General features: G+C 38.5%; 1 protein-coding gene across 10 annotated transcripts in view; it reads left to right on the forward strand.

The window, feature by feature from the left end:
• slmapa (sarcolemma associated protein a) overlaps nucleotides 1-20,794 on the forward strand; it is a 58,885-nt gene that overhangs the window by 25,753 nt on the left and 12,338 nt on the right. For 4 of the 10 annotated variants that reach the window (XM_086150115.1, XM_086150116.1, XM_086150117.1 and 1 more), the window contains 19 exons: nucleotides 1,243-1,279; nucleotides 5,569-5,631; nucleotides 5,874-5,969; nucleotides 6,643-6,714; nucleotides 6,809-6,949; nucleotides 7,036-7,173; nucleotides 7,793-7,961; nucleotides 8,206-8,256; nucleotides 8,916-9,068; nucleotides 10,902-10,967; nucleotides 16,030-16,089; nucleotides 16,330-16,395; nucleotides 16,484-16,564; nucleotides 17,094-17,153; nucleotides 17,367-17,492; nucleotides 18,281-18,355; nucleotides 18,428-18,528; nucleotides 18,620-18,824; nucleotides 19,175-19,292. In XM_086150115.1, the coding sequence (XP_086006241.1) occupies nucleotides 1,243-1,279; nucleotides 5,569-5,631; nucleotides 5,874-5,969; nucleotides 6,643-6,714; nucleotides 6,809-6,949; nucleotides 7,036-7,173; nucleotides 7,793-7,961; nucleotides 8,206-8,256; nucleotides 8,916-9,068; nucleotides 10,902-10,967; nucleotides 16,030-16,089; nucleotides 16,330-16,395; nucleotides 16,484-16,564; nucleotides 17,094-17,153; nucleotides 17,367-17,492; nucleotides 18,281-18,355; nucleotides 18,428-18,528; nucleotides 18,620-18,824; nucleotides 19,175-19,292 (1,878 nt within the window). The remainder of the gene's footprint in view (nucleotides 1-1,242; nucleotides 1,280-5,568; nucleotides 5,632-5,873; nucleotides 5,970-6,642; nucleotides 6,715-6,808; nucleotides 6,950-7,035; nucleotides 7,174-7,792; nucleotides 7,962-8,205; nucleotides 8,257-8,915; nucleotides 9,069-10,901; nucleotides 10,968-16,029; nucleotides 16,090-16,329; nucleotides 16,396-16,483; nucleotides 16,565-17,093; nucleotides 17,154-17,366; nucleotides 17,493-18,280; nucleotides 18,356-18,427; nucleotides 18,529-18,619; nucleotides 18,825-19,174; nucleotides 19,293-20,794) is intronic. The other 6 variants (XM_086150118.1, XM_086150119.1, XM_086150121.1 and 3 more) reach the window with 4 other exon arrangements.

Raw genomic sequence — 20,794 nt, forward strand, 5'->3', positions numbered from 1 at the left:
TATGTTGTGAAGGATATGAAAAAATATGTATTAATAATTGACTGCATATCTAGTGAATCACTGTCTTTGTAGATTGAACTGAAAGCAGTCTTTTATAGCTACGTATGCATAAAAGTCAATGCTGCCAACCATGCTAACTATTGTTATTGTACCTGTTTTCTTTCCACAACCAAAAGATTGTGATTGAACACACCTTATAGCTCTGATAAATGCTGGATTCTCCCTCTGAACTGAAACCCCTTCATGATCTGGTTTCCACCTTCACGTATTCCTTAACTAGGACACGCAGCACTCAGCACTCTCCTTATATTTTTCTATATTATCACATTAGTTACTGGGTGCAAATTGAATATGTATGAATTTATTATTTTTCGAAATATTCTGTATTAAGTAATATTAGGGGTGTGCATATTTCATTTAAGATTTTATGTTCCATTAAATATCAGCGATATTTTCTCAGATCATTGTGATCCCCTGAAAATATCATGCAAATGGCCATTATTTGAAAAGTTTGTAAAAAATGGAAGTTGTTATGTTGAGGAAGGAGCATATTTTGAAAATGTTGACATTGTTATTTCCAAGTTAGTGTATTTGCAGAAATTAACTTTCAATGAGCACTTAAAACATTATATTAGTATGTCATCAGGGCACTCCACATGCACATGACGAAAGATTATCATGTTAAATAAAGCCTGAATTTTCTATTCTAATTATTTTTTTTCCCAGCTGAATGCTTTTCAAACTGATACTGTTATCATGTTACTTTTTAATCATAACTGAGAAATGTAAAATTAATCTAGAGACTTTTATTGGTAAGTGGTTTAGAATATTCCATCCGTTCATCATCTGGTGCTTATCCTGCACTCAGGGTTGTGGGAGATGCTGGAGCCTATCCCAGCTGTCATTGGGTGAGAGGTGGGATGCTCCCTGAAAAAAACCCCTGGACTGGTCGCCAGTCAATTGCGGGGCCACATATACAGATTTTTCTGAATTTTTTTTCCAATCAACCTGTTGCATGTGTTTGGACTGTGGGAGGAAAGTGGAGAACCCGGAGAAAACCCACGCAGACGTGGGAAGAATGTGGCCGAAGCGCAAACCACTGTGCCACCATGCCGCCTGGTTTAGAATGTTGATTTTATATTTTTATTTTTTCTTCCTGTATTGCTGTGATTACTCCTTATGTCCTTTACCTTGTTGTTACCTTGGTGACTTTCATATTTTCCCCCCTCTCTTCTCTTGAAGTGTCATCCAGGCACCGTTACCTCTACCAGTAGACAAGGTAAGAACAAATTGTATTTGTTGTCTCCTATTTCATGTGAAAGTCTTCATTTAAGGCTGATGAGTATGAATGGACAACGCTTGAATTTGTCTGGTAGTGTGTTGGGCATTACACAAATTATTACACTCCTTATTTAATTATATTCTAATTGCCATTAAAAGAGAGGAAGATCCAAGACACAAGGACTAATTTCAACAATGTTCAGTTCAGAAGCAGAGTGGATGTTTTATGGTACAGCCTAAGTGTTTTGTCAGAGTTACAGAAGGTGCTGTCCTGGTAAAGAATCATCCTCAAATTCAATGTAAATGATGTGATGAAATTCCTAATAGCTGCTTTTACTGTACTCTTAACTATATCTCTGAGCCATATTTACACTTATAATGCAGGTTTTCTGATAATATTTGCCTGAAAATTCCAACTTATAGTAGAAATAACAATTAATACGATGGCCCTTTACATGCCCATCATTGGACTATCCTTGCAGATTTCCCTTTGCTGTCCTTTTGCTTCCATGTCAAATTCAAGGCATGTCCTTATAATGAGTTGCAGATTCAAGTACTTAGGGACAGCCCATTCAAAGGATGATAGTGTTGTGCTGAATTCACTCACTGTGGCAGTATCTACTGGTGTTATGTGGTTCTGTGTAAACAAACCAAGCCCCACAACAGTGGGGTTCGGTTTTTATTGCAGATTCATATGGCCAATGCAATAGCGATGACTCTTTTGATCTCACAAAAATAATAAAAGCTGGGCTGACTGTTGCCTTGAGTCATATTGCTTCCACTTCTTATATGTGTTCAAAGAGAAAAGATAATAACCTGTCAACACAGTCAAAGCTGAGAAATTCTGATCATAGTTCATACACTACCAACCCTGGCTATACAGGATGACTACACATTGTGTACGAGACAGTTTCATTCAATTTACTGTCATTGGCTCAAGAAGGTTTCAGGACAATATAAAATTTGTAATTGTTCAAAACTAGCCCATTTAGAAATCACTTGAGAACAAAGATCAGTGTTATAGAATTTTGTCTGTGAACACTTGACACTCCATGGTCGCTAAGACAGACAGTTCAGGCCCTGGAGTCCAAGATTGTCAGGAGATGGAAAAAAATTAGACCAAAAACCTACCCTCTAGTATGGCTCAAGCAGGAAACTGTCATTACATCTGCGTATAACCACACACACACACACACACACACACACACACACACAGTGGAATCACCTGATAGAGTGCTTGAACAGTAGCCAGTTTGTGTTACCACACTGCTGTCAAATTTTATGTGGGTTAAGAGCATCTTTAGAACTGTTTAAAGGCTTATTCATCAAAGAGAAACACTTTCTGTTGTGTTTTGTCCTATTCACTGTTTACAGTTGAAAGTAGTTGTCAGTAAAATAACCTGTAGACCCCTTGATATGTCTCTGTCTCGTATGATCGACACTTCTAAAGGAACATTTCCTTTTAAGAACAATCTCAGGGGCATATGTTATAATGGCTCATTTATTTTCAGTGCCATCATGTCAAGCTCAGCCATACAGATTTTCAGTTACTCTGCTTAATAAAACTGCTTTTGTGATAGTTTGCAGACTTGTTGATTGACATGACCTCTGCTGTCATGCTGGCCTTGAGGAAACTGTCAAATGGACTCGTGAAAGGTTTTGTCCAGTAGTGCCATGCAGGAGTTAAAGCTATTCAAGCTGTGAGGAAAGAGTGACGGAACAACGTTTGAATGGGTTCGGGTTAGTCAACCTCAACTCACCATTGACTCTCGTATCACAAGATGTCAAACCACATTAGCAAATCTACCAGTTTGAGAAAATAGAATACAATTTAAAATTAACCGTACTTTGGGGCTGATACTATATCCAAAAATATGATCCATGACTATCGATATCCAGATCCCTTTTTTTTCTTTTCAAATTTGCTTTCTTGCTTTCAGGAATAACTTAATGTATATTAATCAGTTACTTTTAAAGATAAACAAGAGATGAAACCTGAATGTAAGCTAGACAGTAACAGAACTTTCAGATTATTTTCTTAAATCGTGCCAAAATTGACATTGAATAGATTTCTTTGATGTCAGCATTATCAGAATAGAAAAAGTAAAACATCATAATTTTTCTAAATCCCATAGAAATTGCCCAGAAATTAAGCCAATGACACATTCTAAAAATGTATAAGAAATCCCAAACAAATAGAAAGATCTTAAATAGTCTTCAGAAATCAACAGTTAGCTAATCAGAACAGATTTTCAAGTATTTGGAATTTGGTATATATTTAGGTAATAATTTAATAAATACTTAGGTAATAACTTTTAATAATTTTGTCTCTCATTTTTATAAAAGAAAATGAATACATCCTTATAATGTTGGGGACAAACATTTTCATTCGTCTTGTGAATTTCAACCTAAGCATATTATAAATGTGAATGAGTGAGTGAGTGAGAGATGAATAGATATCATTTAGGGGCTTTTGAACGTTATGATCTCCGCTATTTGCGGCGAGTTTTGAAATACTTGATGATAATCCTGGACTGAGACCAGCAGCAATATCAGCAAGCTCAAACCTGATGTTTTGTACTCTCCACTGCTAATTATTGTGTCCCAGCTGTGAGAACAGGACCTCAGTGTAACCTGTGTGTGGAATGTAGACTGCGACTGATGGTGTGTGTGTGTGTGTGTAGCAGGGAGGAGCTGTGATTAGATTTGAGCCACTTCTCTAACGTAATTAAATGTCTTTAAGAGGGATTCCAAACACCTCACAGTAGTCACAGCAGATGTGTAACTGGCTGTTCCAGTGCCTTGCCGTGAGATATAGTGATTCCAGACTGAATGTGTAATCTTTGGACCAACAGACTGTCATTTTGGCTGCTATTTCATTTATTGTGGTGAGGATCAATTTGCAAGTTAAAAGAAAAAAAAAATCTGATGATTGTATGCCTCCTTTAATGCTGAGGTGTATAGGTGTGTGCATTTTTCAATACCCTTGATTTTTACAATTATTCTAAGTTTAATATTATAGGGAGGTAGTTTTCTTGACAAAAAAAAAACATCAACAAGTATATTTTAGCATACCACCATTTCACAGGGGTTTAAAGCTTAATACTTACTGCGAGGTTGGGACAGATGCAGTTGTAGCATGTTTTTTACATCCATGTTGTTAAAACCGCAAACCATCTCATGTCAAAGACTTGCCAACTATGTTATTGAAACACCAATGAAAAGAACAGGAAACCGAGGCGAAGGTAGCAGTGATTAAGATGTTGAGGTTCTCTTTTGCCGGGGCGAGGATGGTTAGGATCAGGAATTATTCCATCTGAGGGACTGCACATTAGATGTTTTGGAGATTAAGTTAGAGAAAGCAGACTGAGATGGTTTGGTCAAGTACAGAGGATGGATAGTGAATATATAGGTAGAAGGGTGCTGATTTTGGAACTGCCTAGAGGAAATCTGGAGGAAGACCAAAGAGATTTATGGGTGAAGTGAAAGATGACATGAAGTTAGTTGGTGTGAGAGAAGAAGATGCAGAGGAGAGTTTTAGATCGAGGCAGACTATTTACTGTAGCGACATCTGAAAGGAAAAGGAGAAGTTTATGAAACACCAAAATACTAAAACACACTGCTTGTAACAGGAACAGCTACACAAATACCTAAAAGATTGTAGAAAAGACATCACACTGGACAGTAATAGCTTTGAAAGTCACACCCGATTCACATCAGGCAGTGTGAACCTGCTTCTTCTGGGCTTCAGGGCACGTGCCTCGGGTGGTAAGAGAAGGTTGTCTTTGAACCAAAACTTCCTGACTTGTTTTCCGTGATCCTCCAAGCCTGTCAAAGCATTGGTTAGCAAGATATTGAACTGTAACTGCTCCCTGCGCGCCACTTGGCGGTTGCCCACCATGGCTCATCCATTACTGGTTAAATGGAGAGAATAATTTCGATGATATTGTGCTATATGTATAGCTGAATTTGACACAATGAAAGGATTCCTTTCTTCCCTTGTTTCATTCTTATTTACCCTGCATCTAAAACAGTGCTCAGCTACTTTCATAGCAGGGTGCACAAAAATATAATAAATGTTATATAAGTAAATACCTGCCATGATTACTAGTCCTTCACCCCATTTCAATGCGCTGTTTCCCAACCGCAAGACATTTTTTTTTCTGCGCCCTACAGGTATACACTTTTACACTTTGACCCTGATATTGTCGTATGTGTTTGTTCACACCAAACTCAATCTAAATCCATAAAATTACAAGGAGTAACCCTGCTGTGTGTGTTCTTCAGGTTGCAGCCAACACTCCCAGTATGTATTCTCAGGAACTGTTCCAGCTTTCCCAGTATCTACAGGTAAGACACTGACACCCCTTGGCATGTCTTTAAAACTACACCACAAACTAAGCAAGGGATTACATCTGAAGTCATATATGGCTATTTTTTTATCACTGTTTCATAAAACTAGTTGTATTGAATCCATCATTTTGTGGCACAGTAACTGACCCAGTTATAGCACAAATCATGTAGTATGAGTCTGTCATTACACATTACGTGGACAATATAACTGTAAAACTACACCTGTACTCCCACTCCAGGAGGCCTTACACAGAGAGCAGATGTTGGAGCAGAAGCTTGCCACTCTGCAGCGTCTGTTAGCCACCACTCAGGAGGCCTCCGAGAGCAGCTGGCAGGTAGGAACCACCAGTATCATCCTGTTTGGTAAACCTGTTTTGGCATATGATAATTTTGGTAAAACGTGGAGAAAAAGAAGAGTCACAGAAATCCACTTGATTATTTAAGCTTGGAAACATAAATATAGCACATTTGATGTTATGCTCCATGTGTCATGAAACGTGGGTAATTGAGTTTATTGATTAATCACTTTTCACGTGCCACGGTTATGCAGTGTTTAGTATTATACAGTTATTGAGATCATGGTTTATGTGGCAGTATACCATAAGAAATAGAGGTGACACAACATTGTAAGAAAGTATGAGCACTATGAGCTCAAGCATTCATCTGTACATTACACATATCAGTTTAACTTCCTGTGCTCTTCAGTCTGATTTTATGGCAGACTTCATAACTGTATTTTTTTTAACTGTTAAGAGGGTGACATTCAAACTGAGATTGCTATCTCAATAGATATTGTAGTTACATACACGTAATTTAATGAAACAGTTTGATTGAGCAAAGCTGCTTCTCCAATAATAATAATAAGCCACTTCTCTGATTCAACAGCTTGTCAAGGATTAGTAATCTTGCACAAAGCAGCATTGTTGTTAACAGTGATGTTTATTTATGCTCTGCCCTTACTGAATGATACCAGTTTGTCAAACTTTTTGTTTATGTATTTTTCACTAGGCTCTGATTGATGAAGACCGTTTGCTCTCCAGACTGGAGGTGATGGGCAGTCAGCTGCAGGCTTACTCCAAGGTCTGAGTATATCATGACAGAAAAGATCTGTCCTGTTGCAACAGAGACGGAGTTTTCAGCATATTACTTTCCCCCTCTTGTTCTCACCTTACAGTCACAGACAGAGGAGGGCATTCGTAAAGAGCTCTTGGCTCTTCAGGAGGACAAACACAACTATGAGACCACGGCAAAGGAGTCTCTGAGGAGGGTCCTGCAGGAGAAGATTGAGGTGGTCAGAAAGCTATCAGAGGTGGAGGTAAGAACCACATCGCACACTATTATTTTGTCCGGCACTTCTTGGGAAATTGTTCTCAAACAGAACATTTTCTGTATGTCATTCAGCGCTCGCTCAGTAACACCGAGGATGAATGCACCCATCTGAAGGAGATGTCTGAGAGGAGTCAGGAAGAGCTCGGGGAGCTTGCCAACAAGTACAATGCTGCCGTCAACGAAATCAAAGAGCTCACTGACAAAATTAAGGTGATTGGAAAGAAAATGAGTGGTGGAAAGTTATTTAGTTTAAATGAACTCCTTTACATTGTGAAACACAAGTTATTTATTATATTATCTAGATACTAGAAATAGATAACACAACATATATAATAAACATTAAATGATCTTAGATTTTCTATCAAAAAGGTTTTTATAGTCATTATTTATTCCACACATTGGTTTTTAGCCTATACAGAGAATATTTTAACATTGGAATTTTTGCACGACAGAAAGTAGAATTTCATGGGCATTGAGATATTTTCCAAAAGCTATTCATTGTTTTACACCAATTAATTACATTCTGGAGACTAATCAACAAATTGATTCATCAGGAAATGAATCAACATATCAAACGATCATGGAAAATGAACATTACTTTTTATTAGTGTGTCTGTGAACGTTCTCAATCATCTAGGTCATGGTTTATCATCAAATCTTATCATGGCAATTGGACTTATTGTCCAAGCTTCTAGTACCTTTCTATTACTTTTCATAACCAGTTTATCTTCTGTGAAGGTTTTCAGACCCTCTGAAATTATTTTCCTGTCCCTGTATCTCTCCTGTGTTTTGTTTTTGTTCCCTGCCCTTACCCTTTGTCCCCATCTAGGCAGCTGAGGGCCGACAGGAGGAACTAACTCAGCGAGGAGTGACAGAGAAGAGAGAGTTGGAACTGCGGATAGAAGAGATGGAGGAGAAGGAGCAGGTTCTCCAGGCTCGCATAGAAGCTCTTCAGGCAGACAATGACTTCACCAATGAGAGGCTTGCTGCCCTTCAGGGTAAAATCACGCCCACACTTGCGCCCACACACACGCATGCGCGCGCACACACACACACACACACACACACACACACACACACACACACACACACACACACACACACACACACACGTACACATTTTCCTGGTTAACACTTGTAACCGTTAGCTACCAGTCAAAGGGTCAGAACAGGAGCCAGCGAAAGACTCAGATAAAATTTCTGTAAGTCAATGCTTCTCTCCACTGTTGTTACTGTTTACAGCACGGTTAGAGCAGCTACAAGAGAAAAGCTTAAAAGAAAACAACAGTCTGGGTGAGTCTACATCTCTGATTTGCTCACTTCACCTTCAGATCCTGCGCAAATGATGCATGACAACTTCCTGCATGATAACTTCCTTTTACTCGTTTCCCATTTGGCTCTCTGCTCATTTTTGTGTGTCTGTTCATCAAGTCTTCTCTTCTTCTGGTTTGCGGTCGTTCTCAGTCTGGTTGTCAGGTGTTCTCTGGTGTCTGGAGGCAGCTTATGGTGTTATTTTCTGATTGCGGAGTCCGAACAGCTGAATGATTGATTTTAGAAGTGATATTTTGGTGACATTTGCAAAAAAGAATCATCCCTGATTACAGAATTTGATTCAGTTGATTGATAACAAGATAAATATACTATAATTATACATCCCCATACGTACATAAGATTGTCAGGATACAATGATGGAACGAAACCTATCAAAACAATGTCATTTCCACAGTTCTTTACTGTCCCACCTCTTTGTTTTTCCTCTCTTTGTGGGAGAAGGGCTTTGGCTCTCTTGATTGATTTCTGGTGGTCGAATCTGAGCATTGGACATGAATGATCAAGGGGATTTGCTCTGCTCACTCTGACTCCTGTGGGCCATCTTGTGAGCAGTGTTCTTGGCTATGCTGGCTGGTGAAGTTTTGACAAATTGGCACACATCTGATCTGGCCACATGACAGAAATCGAGACTATCTCCCACGGACCACAAGAGGAGCCTGTGGAGGACAAAGAGAAACAACAGTCTCCACTGAGCCAGGAGGAGGAAGAGGAAGAGGATGAGGAAGATACAGACACAGATGATGGTGCAGTTGGTGAAGATGAAGACATTGATGGTAGTTTGATTATGATAATAAGATATTTAACTGAACAAGGTTCAAAAGATACTACAAAATGGGAAAAAATGACAACCAAATTAGCCACCAGATCAGTCTATGGATGAATTTGGAGTTTCAGCTTCTCATCCCTCCTTTACTCCAGTATTCATGTTTTTTAGTTGCCTGACTTTATCTTTTTAGTCACATTCAGCATAAGCCCAAAGGGTAAAAGGCTCATTTAGGGCTGTCCTCAGAAACCTTGAAAACAGCTGACAGATGTTCTTGTCAGTGAAGATGCGTGGAAAACCAGAGAGAAAAGTATCAGTGTTCAGGATATTATTGATTTGTCCTGAAGACTTATTCAATTATTTTTGCTTTTCTCAGTGCTCCCCTTATGAGGACAGATTAAATTAATTTTGCATGTTATCGTAAAATGGAATATAACAGTTTTAGGAGATTTATACAAATGTGAATTATTCTAAACTGAGACAATTATTTGCTCCTATAGCTGTTTTTTTTTCCTTTGGTCAGTTTGTTGATGTTTTTGCATTTCTCCTGTTGTGCAGGTATCTTTCAGTAGACGCTTTGCTTTTTTCATTGCATCGGGAATTGGTATAATCCAATCATTTCCAAAAATTCTGTATGGCTGCATCCCTTATTAAGCCATACCTTCTGTCAGAACTTCAACGCAGAGGAAAATGTGACTGTCTTCGACAGTAGCTTGACTGTCTCTGGACATTTCCTGGATTAAATGAATCTATAAAAATGCAGGAGCACCTTTTTACTAGTTTAGGCATAGTTTTGAGTTGAAAGTTGTATATTCATGGTAAATTTGTTTTTAGAAAGCCATGCCCAATTTACTTAAAACATATTTAAAAGAGTGACAAAAATTGTGTTTATCTGAGTGCTCCCTTCAAAGGGTGTTGTGTTGGGTATAGTGTGGTTGATCTCTGTGTTGTACTTATATTTCTATATACTGTAGAAGGTCGCTCTGTAAAGCAGTGTCTGTTTAATTAAACTTTTTGAAATGATATTTCATCTGGATTTCAGGCCGTATTTCGATTCAACTCTGAATCGGAAAACCTGTTGTGTTTTTGGATTTTAGAATTGTTGGTTGAATTGAGATCTGTGGCAGGAAATATGCCTCGTTTCCTTTTTTTCCTGTGGATATAATTACATAATTCAGTGGGAACGGATTGTTCTGCTAATTATTTGGGTACCAGACAAAACATTAAACTTTGGGGAACATTCTAAATGTTAAATCCAGACCAGCTGTCTGTCTGCTTTGAACTTGTCCACATCTTTGTGTCATAGGGCCCAGTACCACATGAATTTATCTCTGTCTGAAAACTGTCATGTAGCCTTGATTCTGGCTCTGTCTGTTGATCAGTCATCTTTTTGTCCTTGTAATTATCAATATTTCTGTAACTTCTTTCAATGATTCATGCCAGCTCTTATCTGTTTGTCCTCTCTACATCATTACTGTCTGCCTCTGAGCTCTTCTTGTACCGTACCTTCTAATACAGAGTTGGGCATTGAGAGCCAATTTTGAAAGGAACCAGTTCCAAGAATTGATTCTGCTGATCAAACCTTAAAGTATCGCAACCTTAATGTAGTGATATAATGATGAAGGTTTCAGTGTCTCAAAATCAATGGAAGTTCCACTTACTCCTTAAGTTTCACTTACTCCTTAACTTACCCCCAAATGAGAATTAGCTATAAATCTTTAAGAATTGAATCAAACTGTCAGCAGGTACTGGCACTGAGAAGCAGAATCAATGAGGAGAAGTACTCAACTCTACGCTGATAGCGGTGTTGCCTTAGTAATGTTAGTCTCTGTGTTTTTATTAGACAACTGTCATGTAAACAACAGTGGAGGAGACTCGACTAGAATCCAACAGTTGATTGAGTGTCCGCGTGAGTACAAATAACCAATTCATGCTGTATCCCACCTCACACTGGAAACACACACTTTTTTTTTCTCTCTTTTCAGGGCTTTTCAACTGAAGCTAAAATCTATCTGGGTAAAATAAAGGATGATCATGAAAATATCAATGAAAAAGATTGTAAAAGTCTAAATAACCAAATTAACTCAAGAAGACTTTTAGGCATCTTTAGCTAGATGTCAAAATAATTGGAGTCAAGAAGAGTTTTAAATAGAGCATTATTCTATTGGTCCTCATAATCATCCTTAATATTTCATAAAATGAAGTGCGTCATTTGGAATGCAGCATATATTTTTTTCCAAATCCAAACAGTTTTAGATCCGTATATAAATATTATTTTATGTTCATTTTTTTTTTCCTATGGAAAATCTTTGTTCAACTGGTGGAGATTCATTGCCTTTGTACAAGAATTAAGAATTAAGGCTTGATTATAAAAAGGTTCTGAATCGTACATTTGGGAGGCCAGTCGCCGGAAATAGCGTTTCAAAGGTGATGTAGTACAGAGTTGTACCACCTGAGGTCAGTGTCTTTTCTTTACTGGCAAGCACCTGAGTTTTGAGTGATAGTGATGCCAGTTGGAGAACAGGGCTTCCAAGAAAGAAAACAAAAACCTTTTCTTTAGTGAATTGGTCAGTTTGAAGTTTTGTGGGCTATTGAGCTTGGCGGTACTTCTCTATTCTCAGACCACAGGTATGGAAGTGACAGAGAGCATACTGACAGTTTGAATTCAAAGCCGATATATTCTCACAGTACCTGCAATCTGCAAATCGGCTGAAAGCACACACCCTTCAGCACAGATACTCCAGCCTGTCAGCTGCTAATAATGTATGACCTTATGAAATTTGTTGACATAAATATGCAAATAATTGATACTGTCCTAGCCAATTGAAAAGCATGTTAGAATGGCACACAAAGTTACTGTATTGAAGGGTTCACAGAACTTGTCATCTTGCATACATTAGCTTGATGGATATGAACAGAAACATAAGGTTTTTTTTTTTTTTAAGTATTTTAAGTGTGAAAGACCATCCAGTCTGGTTCCAGTCGACCCTCTCTGGTGTGTTCTCTGTTAAAACTATCGAAAAGTGTTCTTGAGTCTCTCTGCAGTCATGGGCAAGGATGGATACAGTCTGTTTATCATTTTGTATTTAGGGAATGGAGTAGAGGACTGACTGCATGTTCCCTTGAAACTACAGAACTTGTTGTTACATAACTGGTTATAGTCACTGTTGTGTCATCCCAGGGTTCTTCTGGTGTTCAGGCACTGACACACATGTAAATGCCGAGGTGAAGAGTAGCTGCTTTGGTTTTGTTCTTGCTGACAAATTTCAAAGTCGCAACTTGTTTCATTACTGAAAGACATTTCACCAAAAAGACTTCTTCAGTTCGTGAAATGACTGAGAATCATTTTAAGATATTTGGGTTTGATTGCAATGCTGGGTCTTAACTGAATCTGACTCAGACTGCACTTCATTATTTATTAAAACAACTAATTGCAATAAGACCCTTTTGAGGACAGTGTTTTTGTAATTTAAGGCAATAACTCAACAAGAGATAGCTTGTTGTAATGCGTTTGTGTGTCTTGACCACATCAGCAGGTTATATTTAATTGTGTGAATGTTTATTGTCATCACACATTCTTGTTCAAATGGTACACTTTTCTTCATCTGTAGCAGATCATCACAGCCTCTTTTCTCTGCATGCTGCCTTCTTTGCTGTAAATGGATAAAATTAGCTATCCCTCCACCCTTTAGCGTCTGAAAAGAATTTTAGAGAGAATTTCTTTATCTAACTTCTTAAGCATTAATGACAGTTTAAGTATTGAGAATCATCCTTTGCTCACACACTTTTTACACAGAATACATATTAGCCATTGGTCAGTCTTTTCTTTTTTTTTTACCCCTTTCTATCATCTAATTCAAGCTTCACAGACATTCAAAGTATATTTTCAAAATTCACTTTGCTTTGTATGGTTGTTTTGTGTCCCTTACTACAGTAATACTCATGTTATAGCAGATTTCAGGTTTGCACTTTGTCACTTAATAGATCTTTGCCAAGGACTTAAAAATTTCATCCAGTGATTTGTATGGATCGAGTCTTTGGGTTGATGAGTTGAAAGTTGAGTTTGAATGATCATTCAAATATTTCAAGCAAAACAACACATGCAGACAAAAGAAGATTTTCTTTGAATAAATTGGAATTCTGTTATCGCCCAGAAAGCATCAGAGTTTTATGTATAACAGGAGGCTTGAATTGAATACATGAAATTGAGGTGACTGATTGATTTTTAGGTTGCCAAAATTAATGTTTCTTTTCACTTTTCATTTACACGCTGGGGAAAATGGGGCAGAAAAGACTTGCATCAACACCCAGAAATTTTATTCCTTTCCTTCGGCTTTTCCCTTCAGGGGTTGCCACAGCTGATCACCTTCTCCATCTTACTCTATTCTCTGTATCCTCCTCTCTCACACCAACTAATTTCATATCTTCTCTCACTATGTTCATAAATCTTCTTTTCGGTCTTCCTCTAGACCTCCTGCCTGGCAGCTCCAATTCCAGCATCCGTCTACCAATATATCCACTATTCCTCCTCTGTACATGACCAAACCGTCTCAGTCTGGCTTTGCTGACCTTCTCTCCAAACACATCTAACATGCTGTCTCTGATGGACATTTCTTATCCTATCCATCCTCATCACTACCAAAGAGAACCTCAACATGTTCATCTCTGCGACCTCCAGCTCTACCTCTTGTCTTTTCGTCATTGTCACCATAACCCCATACAACATTGATGGTCTCACCACTGTCTTATACACCTTTCCTTTCATTTTGGCTGATAGTCTTCTGTCGCATAGTACCCCTGACACTTTTCTCCACCCATTCCAACCTACTTGAACTTGTTTCTTTACCTCTTTTCCACACTCTCCGTTGCTCTGGACTGTTGACCCCAAGTACCTGAAATCCTCCAACTTCTTGATCTCCACTCCCTGTAGCCTCACCATTCCACCTGGGTTCCTCTCATTCACACACATATACTATGTCTTGCTGCAACTTACCTTCATTCCTCTCCTTTCCAGAGCATACCTCCACTTCTCAAGATTTTCCTCAACCTGTTGTCCGCTCTCACACAGTGTCATCTGCAAACATCATGGTCCATGTAGATTCCTGTCTAACCTCATCTGTCAGCCTGTCCATCACCACTGCAAACAAGAAGGGGATCAGAGCTGATCTCTGATGAAATCCTCCCTCCACCTTGAGCTTTTCTGTTGCACCTCACCATTGTCTCACAGCTAGCATACATGTCTTGCACAGTCTAACATACTTCTCTGCCACTCCAGTCTTCCTCATACAATATCAGAGTTCCTCTTTTGGCACCCTGTTGTATGCTTTTTCTAGGTCTACAAAAGTGCAATGCAGCTCCCTCTGACCTTCTCTGTGCTTCTCTATTAGCATTCTCAAAGCAAATACTGCATCTGTAGTCTTCTTTCTTGGCACAAAGCCATACTGCTGTTCACAAATGCTGACTTCTGCGCTCAGTCTAGTTTCCACTGCACATTCCCATAACTTCATTGTATGGCTCATCAACTTTATCTCCCTTATTCTTAAAAATGGGCACCATCACACTTCTCAATTCCCTAGGCATCCTCTCACTGTAAGGTCCTGTTGAATAATCTAGCCAGAAACTCTAACACTAACTCTTTTAGACACTTCCTTACCTCCACAGGTATATCATCAGGACCGACTGCCTTTCCACCCGACTGCCTTTCCACTCTTCACCCTCTCTTTCACGAATCTCTGCTACTTTGTGGTCTAGAATAGTCATCTCTTTTACCCTTCCCTCTCTTTCATTTTCCTCATTCATCAGCTCATCAAAGTACTCTTTCTATCTTCCTATAACTCTTCTAGCATTTATCAATACATTTCCCTCTCTATTCTTAATCACCCAGACCTGCTGTACATCCTTTCCATCTCTATCTCTCTATTTTGCTAACCTGTATAAATCATTCTCTCCCTCCTTACTGTCCAACAAAGCACACAAGTTATCATATGCCCTTTGTTTTGCCTTTGCCACCTCTATCATTACCTTCCACTGTATCTCCCTTGACTTCAATCTGTTCTTTTCAGTTCTCCTGCACTTCCTCATTCCACCAACAATTCCCCTTATCTACTTTCCTTTTAGATGATTCACCAAGTCCTCTCCTATCTGTCTCCCTCATCACATTAGCTATAGTTTTCCAGTCATCTGGGCGCTCCCTGACCACCCAGAGCTTTTTTCAACTCCTCCCTGAAAACCATACAACACTCCCTTTTCAGCTTCCACCATCTTGTCTTGTCATTCTTGTCTCCAGAGTCATCCTAAAAACCACCAAATTTATACATCATATGTTAAAATATTAATACATAAAAATAAGAATATATAACAAATATATACTGATGCAGTATAAGTATGTAATGAGTTAAGGCACAGTTTTACAAACTGAGTTTCAGTTATCACACATTTGTTTGAGATCTTGCACATACGTTTCAGTTATTGCACATTTGAGTTTTTACACATATAGTTCTAGAATTGCACTCTGTGTTTGAAGAGGAGCCATATCACAGATGCTCAGACAGCATTTGGACATGTTGCCGATATTTTGGTTTCTAAGGTGTAACACATTGCCCTCTATTGAGATATGTATGCAAATGTCTAAATGTCTATTCAGTTCTGTGGCGGCCTTCATCTGAGTTTCATTGCAGAGCATCAGAGATCATTCATCACTTGCAAATAGTCAATGCGAATGACTTTGATTTCTTCCTGTCATTTTGCAAATTTCAGGACCAAAAGTGGATTATACTTGAATGTACTAATCAGAAACTAAGTCAACTGATGTCTCTGAGCAGTAGTAAAAGTTTGCATAGAGCTTCATAACACAACGCCAAGTTTTCCAAGCGGACATATGAAAAGTATGTGGCTTTCAAAGCAATTTCAAGTGTTCCACTTACTGATTCTTCTCTTTTTTGTTGTTTTTTTCTGTCTCTTTATCTCTACAGCAGTGAAACATTTGAAGGAAACTGTAAGTTCTTCAATACACAAACTGGCCAACTTTGATGGTAAGAAGAACTCATTTAAGTGTTCACTAAATTGCAGTTACTTGGACTCATTTTAGTCTTGAAAGTTAAACTGGAACTCAGGAAGAAAGTGAATCTGATGAAACTAGTGCTAAATTAGTTTCTACTTAAACAATGTGTGGCCGACTAGAAGAGGTTTCAAGCTCAAAATAGCTTTAGCATGACAATGAATAACAGCTTCGAAACGAAGGGTCGTCATTAAATGTTTCTATTTTTTCGCAGATGCTCACCTGCAGAACAACCAGACGGCAGAGGATGATTTTCTTGCCAGCCCAAACCGACTCAAAGGTAAGGGACACAGACCACCACTTCCTACCCTCATCTTTCCAAAATATACTATTGATCATTTCATGTGTGTGTGTTTGTACTTGCTTAGGTAATCAGATGGATGCCAAAGAGTCAGACATGTCAGACACTCTGAGTCCTAGCAAAGACCGCAGCAGTGATGACACGTCCGGTCAGTGAATAACATTTTGTCAGGTTTTATGCTGATGTCTCGTTCATGTCATTCTGTCTCTCCTGGATATCTTTTATATCACAATCTGTCAATAAGCTCTGTGACTGTTGACTTTGATTTTCTTGCAAACTTGTTTTGCTTAGGGGGAAATCATTTGTTAAAGTTTATTATTTTGTATCTCTGATGTGTAGGCAACTTTCGTCAATAAATTAGTAACAGGCTACACTTAACATTTTGACACATTTTTTCTCTTGTTCTTTGTTGATCCACCTCAGAAAGGTGGATCATTTTAGTAGTAGGATATTTAAAACATTCATGCTTGGTCTAAAAATATTTTATTCATTTACTACAGTTCTGATTTTATTGACTTGAATTAAGATGTTAATCAGTGTGAGGGAGAAAAAGTTCAATTCTCAAATGATTTTTGATTTTTGTAAGGTAAATGACTTACTCAACCTTGTGTATTCATATAAAACAAAAAAATTAATAAGCTGTATTTGTGATGGGACTTTGAAAATGTGTGTTTTAGACGGTAACATGGATGACCAGGAGTTGAATGAGCCACAGAACAGAGTAGCTCTGCTCAAAGGTAACCATGACAACCCATATCTACTTAATTGTCCTGCTTTGTGTGGCACAAATGACCCTAAACTTTTCGAGGCATTGAGTCAAAAACTCTTAAGTAATACAATGAATCTGCCACAAGGAGGTGATTTTAAGATGCAAGATATACTAACTGTACTGTTTGTCCGTCTGTCCTTCTGTGCATGTGTGTGTGTGTGTGTCTGTCTCTCTTTTGTAGCGGAATTACATCGGGCTGGCCTGGAGCCCGGAGACACGGAGCAGGTCATTCACCATCTCCACAGAGAGCTTCTGGAGGCGCAGGAATTGGCCAACACTGGCAAACAAAAATGCTTGGAGCTACAAGGTATTCGGCACATTCGAAAACATTTCTGAAGTACAAACATTTTTGAAATTTTTACAGTGAAGGTTCTCTTCAGCCCTTGCTTTTACCACCATCTTTTGTGATGTTTCCACTTTTAGACAGTTCAACATAGTATGTCTACAACAGTTTGAGCTGTCACTGGACAGCATGTTTCCAATATCAATTTCAGCTAAACATACAAACAAAGTCTTCGACTTTTGAAGATTTCTCGTTCAACACGTTTGAGAAATTTGCCACTGTTGGTCCCATCTATATATTTCTTGTTTTACATCTGATCAAATCAGGAAGAGACAATGTTTTTCTAGAAGTCATTCATAGATGATCTACATTGAGAAATCCTCATCCCATAGTCTCATCACTGTGTTGGAAGGGAGTGTCTTGTATAGAATTATTAATGCCATTCTTGAGAGATGGAAACACCTTTTGTAAATAAGCTCTGATTAGTGAGCCTTCAAACCACAGTACAGAGTAAAAATGATTTCCAGGTATATGAAACTCAAGTGTCAATAGTCTGTCAATCTGGCACTGAGATCTATAGTTACAGTGTCAGTGCAAAAACACAAATACACTTGACAATGTTGACGGAATGAATTAAGAAAATCAAACATCAGAGAAAAGAGAAAAAACTGGGGACATCTAATGGCATGAATTTGTATTGTGTTTTGTCCCTTTTCTGAAAATATGGTTTAAATTAATGATACACATGCATAAAAACACTACATATGATTATAAAACTAATGAATGAAATTACATGTTTTTGTTTTCTGTAGCTCTTCTAGACGAGGAGAGGAGGAGTTACTCAAAGCAGACTGAAGAGTCAACCAAACAGATTCAGTACCTACAGAGTAAGCGCGCACACGCACATGCACACACTGTTTCTCACATATTTTCATTTACCGTACATTGTGTGCATTTAGGTCAGCTTGGGAAACTGCAGGCTGACATGGAGGCATTGAAGGAGCAAAGGGAGAGCACCATCAGCAACACCAGAGAGGAGCTGTACTCAGCGCAGGAGGAGGTACTATTCCCTTCAACTCCTACCTGCATCCTTTGTCACATAGTTTGTCTCAGTAAAACAGGGTTGCAGATTGACCAAAGTATTGTTTCAGATCCTTGTCCTGCGGCACGCCATGGAGTCAGCCACGGCAGAGCGGGAGCGGGAGATTGCCGCCCTGCAGGATGACCTGGGCAACGTGCGAACTGAGCTGGAGCACTGGAGAAACATGGCTGCCAAATACGAGGAGGAGATCAGCAGGCTGCAGGAGGCCTTCACCCAGCAGCAACAGCAGCACAGCAATGCTTGTCAGTTGCAAGGTGTGTGCCAACTTAGGAAAAAAAAAAATCAGTGGAAGTTAGGTTCAACTCTTAAAGAAGCAAGCAGAAAAAGTTTTGATCAATGTTGGCTACATGAACTTCTGTGCAAGAATGCTGAGATCTTGAATAAAATCACTATAATCCTTCGAGGGTTTCCTTTTAAAATGTTAGTACCCATCTCTGCATTGTAATGTTTACACAGAAATGCACAGAAATGTCCACGCAACACACTATTTGACATTAGGATACCTTTCAAGCATTTATGTCATTGAGGCCATAGTTGAAAGCAACATTTTAATGTTGTTGCATACTAATTACAACCATCCTTTTTTCTTTCCTTCCTCTCTCAGTGGAGTGTGATGCACTGCAGAAGCGTTGTGTTTGTTTGCAGCGGGACTGTGATGATCTGAGAACTGAAAGGAAAGATCTAATGGACAAACTGCACCACCTTGAGACCGACTTGAGCAGGTACACATACATGCACATATTCAAAGATTCAAGATTCAAAGTGTTTATTGTCATATGTATTGTCTGGAAATTGGTTTCCCTAGACAATGAAATTCTTATATTGTTGTCCAAATTGAAGCCAGATAGTAAGCACAAAAAAAATCAAACCACAAATAATTAGCATCCTATTGCAATGAGATGTAAAAAGTGCGAAGAATTATAATCATTGTTAACAGGATGTGCAAGATGACAAAAAATGTCTAAATTGAAATTGTATTTTTGCCATCTGTATAAAGGGTGTCCTCTGTCTGTCTGGACAAAAATAATTAGGAAACAGTGTATTTATACTTTTATTGGAACAAACAAGTTGGCAATTAATGATAACTAATTAAAAAATTAATTAGTTATCAAGATAACAATTTGCAGCTATACCTCCCTTGATTGGATTAGTTCCTGGATGTTTGCAGGATCATGAAGTGATTTGGTTATCATGAGGTGCAAACACACTCACCAGTTTAACAAAAATTTTGCAGTTCGAACAAAATTACTCTGAGCTGTATTCGTAACACAAATGTTTTGTTGCCAAATGTACATGGATTCCATTCTAAAAAAGCAATACTTAATATCTTGTCCAATATTGATTTACTTATTTTCAATGTGGTACGGATACTGAGAGAAAGCTAAAGCCTCTATCTTTTATGAACTCCAAAAAGATATAAAAATGCTTTTATCTATTTCAAACTATCGAAAGTTGTCAATGAAATTGAATTCAAAAGTCTATAAAAATAGCTCTGGGCAAACTGATTATCTGTGACTCAGGCCACCACTGTCAAGTCTGCGGTTTCTGAGACTGAATTCAATACTTTGGGAAGGACCGGGGGAAACATTGTGTTTGGCTGATAGAGGCAAAAAAATAGGATAAAGGCACGACAACTGATTGAACCGCCCTGAGGATTCAGCATGTCCAAAGATGAAGCTCAGAGTTCAGCAGTATTTTATTGGTGCTGCATTTGTTTTCAACAGCTTCCAGTTATTTGTGCCTCTTTTAAATGAAGCCTCTCTTGTCTGTACTTGACAGCTGCATTACAAATAAAACCTGAAAATGGCCAACCAGTTTTTATGATGTCGCATGAGTTAGCTTATTAAAAAATAGTAATATGTAGGAGTGGGGCAGATTTACCTTGTGGGGGTAATAGTGACTCTTCCTATGGGTCAACAAAATCTAAATGCATTAACATCTTTGATGTCATCAAATGAATTCTTTCATTCAACATACTTTTTCCATTCAGGATAAATAAGATGATGGGGATCAGGTGTAGCGAACAGATAGAGTTCAAGCAATGACACTGAACAAACACTGAACTTATCTGCTCATAGCTTTATGGATTGTGAGTGTTCCCTTTATGGGTTGTTCAGAGCCTGAAAGTCTGCAAAATCCTTTCTTTCCCCCCCACATTAAATATTAGCATGAATTTGGCTTTGACTTGAGCGTGCTTGACTTTTCTCGTTCACGCTTTTTCCTG

Source organism: Fistularia commersonii, chromosome 7, assembly GCF_037954325.1.
Source record: "Fistularia commersonii isolate RoL2024-O1a breed Wild chromosome 7, RoL_Fcom_v1.0, whole genome shotgun sequence".
NCBI classification, from domain to species: Eukaryota; Metazoa; Chordata; class Actinopteri; order Syngnathiformes; family Fistulariidae; genus Fistularia; species Fistularia commersonii.